Here is a 7,585-nt window from a genome sequence, read left to right as displayed (position 1 = left end):
AAGAGCATGTGTAAAAAGTTATGATATATACGAGATCCACTACGATTTCATGTTATAAATTAAGTACTAAATAATCAAAGAATTTAAAGATGGATACCGTCGATTTTTGATGTTGATTGTTTACAAATATATTTTCTAATTAAAGAGTGAACTTGAGTACTGCGCAGAGAAAGTGAGCATGCATCTCTGAGCGTCTGACATATGATGTTGCTTGTGTTTGGTAGGAAGGGGGGGCGGCATGAGAAGAAAGTATTCAAACTCGTAGAAAATGTGTGAGCGTAAATGATAGTAAACCGATGACTGCTCAACCCAAACGTCGGCAAGATTATGGCAGGTAAATGTTCACTCTATGGTCTTTCCAGTTCCTAGAATTGCAGAGAATGCTATTGATTTTATAGATTAAATTTTTAACGAACGAGTCGATAAAGTAAAACGAGAATAAATGCTCCTTGAGGAATGTAATCCTAAGACTCGATTAAAAAACGTTTCTCTCTCAGCAACTTCTACGAAGGACGGTCTTCCGCAGCTTTTGGAAGGTCTGACTGTAGCTACCAAGAAGAATCCCGACGAAGTGCCCACTATTCTAGATTCCATCCTTACTCAGACTGAAAATCTCCACAACGGTAAGTATTTCGGTTTTCTACATGATTTTTTGTGTGTAACAACTTTTAGTAGCAGTGACAACAAGTGTTTGCCACATAATTGTGATATCAGATATCTATATTTAATGATTATTCGGTAGTTAGACGCGACAGATATTTCATTATAGTATGTTGACGAATGACAGCATTCAACTATTTCAGCCTGTAGTGAGCGTTGTATATTTAAGGAGAACTTATGAACTGTGTGTGCACTGTAGGATTTTCCTCATTGTCATATTGGAAACATCTGCCTTAGTAAGTACCATTGTTTTTCTCATCCATTCATACAGACGCATGTGTTCTTTTCTCATAAATCATCGTTCGCCATTTGGTAAAACTGAAGATCAAAAACACTATGTTATGTTTACATCTATTGCTCAGCTGATTTTTATCTTCACATCTTTACCATACAGTATAAGGAATTCATTATTTACATGTATTCAGCTTTCAGTTTTATGTAGTAAACAGTCAGTTTCATTTGTGGTATTGTAATCAACCTCTGTATCTGTTACACAAGGAAGGTGTGATTTTACTAGCACACATTTTGATGTTACTCTAGAGTTATTGTTAGTCATTGATCTAGATGTTTATTTAAGTCCCTTAATTACACCATTTCAAACCAGCATTATCCATTAATGCATTGTAGTCTACCATGATTTGTGACAACAGTTTACTGTCATGATGTAATAAGCAGTGATGTTCATATTAGTCACAATACTTTTACACTGCCATACTCATTTGGCTACCAACAACTAAATTGGATAAGGCAATATAAGTATGCTCTTGGTGCTGAGTTAATCCTGATCTGACATTTCCTCATTGTATAAATTTGGGTAGAATGTTAAAACTGAATATGTTGATACTGCTTTAAGTATTGAAATTATGATTGACAACACCTGAGCTGTAGAGTACATGGATACTAAAGCTTTAATGCTGGCAGTAGTTTGCTTTTCCCCTCACATTATTGTTTCACCGGAACATCTTATTTTGTTTTTATGTGTATTTAATGTGTAGAGTTTAGCAAACTGATATAGTTTGTGTGCATTATGGTCAAGGATCAAAAGCTACAAATATGAAATGTAAAGGTGCAGTCACAATGTACAGCTGGCCCTGCCTGCGGAAACTGTATTCCATGAACTGTCAGGTAAGGTGATAGTGGCAGTACACTGACTCGTGGGATGACTGTGGTTCAAATCCCCATGCAGCTTTCAAGATTAAAGTATTCTGTAGTTTTCATAAAATGTTTCAGTTGCCAGGGATGTTCCTTTGAAATGGTCTTTGCCAATTACCTTCCCTATCCTTCTGCAGTTAAGCTTGTGTTCTGTGTTTAATGGCAATGTCATTGCTGAGACTTTGAAACCTAATCTTCTTTCCTTTTTCCATTCTGTGTTGCGAGTGGCTTGTAACATTTCCTGTGTTTGTACCTGAATATAGTACAGTAAGCCATAGCACCGAACCAGGCAGTTTAATAAAACTTTGAGTGTGGGACTTAACAATCTCCTTCCTCAACAGAAGATGGGGCCAGTTTTTTTCTTAGGAGTAATCACAGTGTGCTACTCACTTGTTATACATGTAATTCAAATATGGTAAGTGAAAAATCCAGCCCAGATACACTATAGAATTGGAAATTTGCGTCTGTTATTCAGTTAAAAAAGTATTTCTTTCGCACATTGTTTTTCATAAATCTTCATGCAAGATAGACTTTAGGGACATGAAAAAATCAAGCTGTATATCAATAGCAATTGCTGTTGGCAAAATGTTGAGTGCTACTAATCTACTTGCATTGATTATTATGGAAATAACTTTTAACTTACTTTGCATGTGTATATTAGGAGAAAATGGTTGGGGTGTTCTTCATGGTGTTAGTGACCCATGCGTTGTATGCTGAAGCTGACTGTTCGTTGACATTGGTCATAGCCAATCGGGTGACAGTATAAGGTAGCAAATGAGAATCGCAGAATCTAATGCTTTTCTTTGGCAGAAGATATGAATTGATTACATTTATTTTTGTATGGAGAGTACCAGATTAACTTTTACTGATCTGATTATCATAAATTTCTAGGTTGCTTACTGATTTTTGTATTTAGTTGGCGAATGGAAAAAAGCTAGATGTGCTGACAGACTGACCTATGGTGAGGCCAAAGAACTAGGTTAGTTTAGAATGTGACAGTTTGGTTGTGACTTGGTTAAGCCAATAAATCCCAACACGAAAATACAATTACTGTGATAGCATGATGTGTTGTCTAGTCTGGGACAAGACTGTTGGCACTCTCATAACTTACTTGTATGTCATATTTCAAATTTTGCCAGAAGCTGAGACAATGTGATGAATTCTAATCTAACAGAACAAAATAATAGCTAACTTGTTTTACTAACTGTAGAAAACTATGTATGAGCATTCCAATGGCTTCTGACAACCAATTTACAGTTGGTCATATTCAGTTCCAGTTGTTCATTATGTCAGTTTGTTACCATTATCGAAACACAATGCAACAGCTGTTGACATCGCAAACGCTTTTTCTTACTCAGGAAAAATGCACTTTAAAAACAGCTACTGTTCAGTCTGTTGTACTGCTAAGATGCTGTTTTTATCTAGTACTTCAAATAAAGGAGGTTTGAAACTACACAAACCATTGTCTATATACTTACAAAGTCCAGACAAATCTAGTAATCCAGTCTGCATGTTAACACAATGAGAAATATTTCAATGTACATATCAGGCAAAACTGAGCTTCTTGTTTAACTTGCCCACTTTCTGGTGCCACCTCAGTTCACAATGCATGTGGATGATGAGGAATCTCACATGTTGAGTGTCCCTTGCAAAATACCTGTGGATTATTTGTTGTTAGACCATTCAGCATAATAGTATAGGGTACATCAGATGCATTACTGGTACATTTATAAATATTTAGAACATACACAAACTTTGATTAAATTAGGCAATGATGGGGTAGGAAATCGACCATGACCTTTCTAATGTATTTAGGTCGTGTTTATATTTCTTTATTGGTCACAGAAACTATGATTTGGCACATACAATATAGGACAAGTCAGGATTGAGATAGTAAATATAATTTATATGTGTTATGGAATCATCCCAGTATTCAACTTAATAACATAGGGAAACCACGTGAAACCCAAGTCAGGATAGCCAGATGGGGTTTGAACCATGACTTCCCAAATGTGAGTACAGTGCCTTAATGTTGTCACTTCACCAGGTATATTAATTGGAAAGAAAACTATCAATGAAACCACAACATACAACTGTAGTCTGCAACTAATTAACATTACATGGAAGAACTATAAAATGACATTGCTGGAACATGAAACTTTGTTACACTACACTTCGGGAAAATATACACACATGAGCTCTAGCCAACAATACTTCCTTCGCAACTGATTTCCTTCATTGTGGTGTTTCATTATACTGCATCTGAAACAGAGGAAACAAGAAACCAATAGTAGAAACATTCTTGTACAAAGACATGCAGACAGCAAGATATTAAACCTGTTATCAGATAATGATACCTCAACAATAAATGAATGCCCATTATTACTCTAAGTCAACATATTCACGTACATTGTAGGAACACTTCTCAAGCAGAAACTCTGGTCTAAAAGCTGTTCCCTTCTGTAGCCTTTTCATGTGTGTTGGCAGTGCATTATGAAGTATGACACCAATGTGGCACACATATAGTTGAGTAAAAGTGTTGAGTGTATTGTAACCACAGTTACCCAGTTTGTAGGTCTCCAAATTGTGTGTCAAGATTTGAATAACTTTCTTCTGTACAGTAATGTAAAAATTTCATTTAGCTGTCTATTAGTTTTGCTGCAAATTGTTGTTGTATAATCCACAACAGACTGGAAGTAATCAAAGCAACCCATTCTAGCACCTTGCATTGCATAATATGAGGTTTTTGTGAGATTGAAGGTTAATTTTTTGGCTGTTAACCAGTTGTAAGCCAGATAATGTCTTCCCAAGCATACATCGTGTCATGTTAAAATTTTGTCAGCTTTTAGCAGGGTATTCCTTGGCCATCACCAAGTGATAATTGCTGTGAGATTCCTGCCACCATCCATATATAGCCACACTGTAGTCCGTGACATCAATGGTGCTCACTCATTTGCCATACATGGTAATGTTTCTGTTGTGCACCCTCTTGCTTCTGTTATAACACTGTCCCAGAAAAGCCATTTTTATTTAGCAATAAATGTCTCATTGGACACAATTTGGTGCCATTTTCTAAATTATGTTCTACTTCTGTTGATTTCTTAGTGTACTGTAGGCAGAAACACCATCCGTGTTCTATAAAATGCTATTCAATAGTACACGCATTTTGTCCAACATGAAACGATCCCCACCCACAGTGTTTCGTATATCCCTGGCCTTTGAGGCATACACAATAATTCACAGACCTCATAAGTTGTCAAATTTTTGCTAGAGGCGTAAAGACTGAATTGATTTTATGCCTCTTTAGGAACCAGCTAATGGGTCATGTTACTGAGACACAGGACAACATTAATGGAGCTTAATGTCCTCCTTGCACACCTGCTAGCAGATTTTTAACCACTTGTTGCTGCTGCAAGCTTCAGAAGATTTTATCATTACATATAGCTACAGAAGCATGCATTCATATAGAACATGTCTTTGTCAAGGGGAAACATAGTACAACATTGAACACCTGGAAAGTCTGTGTGTTATAAAGGATAATTTATTAAGCTCTTTGACTTCCCTATTATGATACCACTATGAGAAGATATTTCCACAATTTGCTATAATGAGCTATCATATTGACACTGCTGTTCTCAGAAGAATATTTTAGCCTGCCAACTTCCTACTGCAATGAGATGGCATACATTATTCTAGAAAGCAGACATATACAAACGGCCACTACCTGACTGATGTACCCTATGGCTAACGGAGGTGTTTTTAGCTGTGGATTGGGACTAGATTGTCAGAACCATGGTAGCACAGTAGATGTTATCACAGAGGAAAATCACAGAAAGGCAGGAAGGGAAATTCAGCCAGCTGTCACAACAGCATGCGCCAGGTTATTAAACAGTGCACTGCACTGGTATCTGCATGACATTGAGAAACATCAATGCAGGTGTCATGTTGTTCATTTAAGAAGGGACTGAACTTTGCACTATTGCCATGGAGTATCCCTATTGCTAAGATAAATGTGGTGGAACTGTTTGCAAGATTCTCGGTGAAACTGCAGAAAAAATTGATCAAGAAATGAGCCACATTCTTTCAAAATTTACATTTACAGCACTGTACCTGAAGAGCTGAGTGCAGTGGCTTCTGTGTGCTCCAAAAGACTCATTTTAGTCTGCAAGCTGACAGTGGCAATGCAGCTGCAGTTATGGAACAAGCCTACTGTGATGTGAAGATCCAGTAGATGTTGGAGGAGGAGAGACATCAAAAATTGTCACGGGACCTGACATTCAGAATAATGGACATTCTCAAGTAGTTATCACTGGAAGAGAGTGTAATTAAGAATCTCCTCTATAAAACACATTGACAACATATCAGGAGTTTGTAAGAAGGAAACAGCCCTACTGCTTGTTGAGAGCACCATTGGATCGCCAGCTTACAGACTCGCCGAGTAACTCGCTAGCCTGCTCATTGTGCATTGGTCACTGTGTGCATCGTATCAAGAACTCAGCTGACTTTATCAACTGAATTAAATGTCTATACCTTAGAGCAGGAGACACTGGGTGATTATAATGAACATTTGAAAGGGCACACAGCATACTTTGTACACATGTGAAGAATAAGTGTCGTATTACCAAGGTAAACATGTATAAGCAGAATCACAGCTTAATCTTAGTTTAATTAAAACATTAAAATAAAGTTATATTATACAAGCTAAATCACTGTTTAATTGAAGAATAATAAAATACTTTCATCACTCTGTTGCCTTGTACAAGTGTTACCCACAGTAATGACCCATTTGAAGCATTAAACTACGCAATCACATCAGATCCCACCCAGCCACATATTAAATTGCTAATTATCTCGTAGACAACTGCTTCATTCTGGGGTTGTACTGCTCGCTTGGAATGTGGGTCATTTTTTGCACAGATCGTAAATTTTTTTCTCATCTATCTGTTTGTTTATTGTATATTACTGCTGCTCACTTAGATGTACGACAGCACAACTTACAACTGTGTTAGCTGAAGCAATAATGAAGGAATAGGTATGGGCTCACAATTGTGGAACAGTGGCATGGTACAAGACAATGTTATTTGTGAATGGCGCACTTTATACATGAGCACACCTGCTTGAGGGTTAAAGCACAACTACTCACAGAGGTCCAGTGTGGGCTGTAATTATCTTATGGTAGTGAAACTTGTTAGGTGTGTTAATGTGAAATCGATTTACGCTGGAAAAAAATTAGTTCAAATTTTGGCCATCAGATACAGATCTGTCACTATACACTGTTTCAATATCATGAGAAGTAAAGTTGCTACTCACCATATAGCAGAGATCCTGAGTCGCTGATAGGTACAACAAAAAGACTCATACAATTATAGCTTTCAGCTGTTAAGGGGCCTTCATCAACAACAGACAGACATGCGCCCCCTCCACCCATACATATGCACACACACACACACACACACACACACACACACACACACACACACACACACACACACACACACGTCATTTGTGTGAGTGTGCGAATGTCAGTCTGTTGTTAACGAAGGCCTTGACGGCCATAAGCTGTGATTGTGAGAGTCTTTTTGTTGCACCTGTCTGCGACTCAGCATCTCCGCTGGGATTTTCCATTGTTTGACTATACACTGTTTGTATGATGGTATGACGTCAATATTGTCATATGACAAGCTGTAACATGAGTGAACAATATGACTATAGAGAGGAGGACTGCACGCTGTTCGTGGAACTATTGTATGTGAATGGCAGCAATTACGGTTCT

General features: G+C 37.5%; 1 protein-coding gene across 1 annotated transcript in view; it reads left to right on the top strand.

The window, feature by feature from the left end:
* Positions 1–151: 151 nt before the first annotated feature.
* Positions 152–7,585, top strand: part of LOC126100551 (GTPase-GDP dissociation stimulator vimar) — an 87,205-nt gene continuing 79,771 nt past the window's right edge. The window contains exons 1-2 of the mRNA XM_049911169.1: positions 152–334; positions 498–623. Of these exons, the coding sequence (XP_049767126.1) occupies positions 328–334; positions 498–623 (133 nt within the window). The 5' untranslated portion in view covers positions 152–327. The remainder of the gene's footprint in view (positions 335–497; positions 624–7,585) is intronic.

The sequence above is a fragment of the Schistocerca cancellata genome, chromosome 9 (genome assembly GCF_023864275.1).
Source record: "Schistocerca cancellata isolate TAMUIC-IGC-003103 chromosome 9, iqSchCanc2.1, whole genome shotgun sequence".
Lineage (NCBI taxonomy): Eukaryota > Metazoa > Arthropoda > Insecta > Orthoptera > Acrididae > Schistocerca > Schistocerca cancellata.
This window is presented reverse-complemented; position numbering and strand designations above follow the sequence as displayed.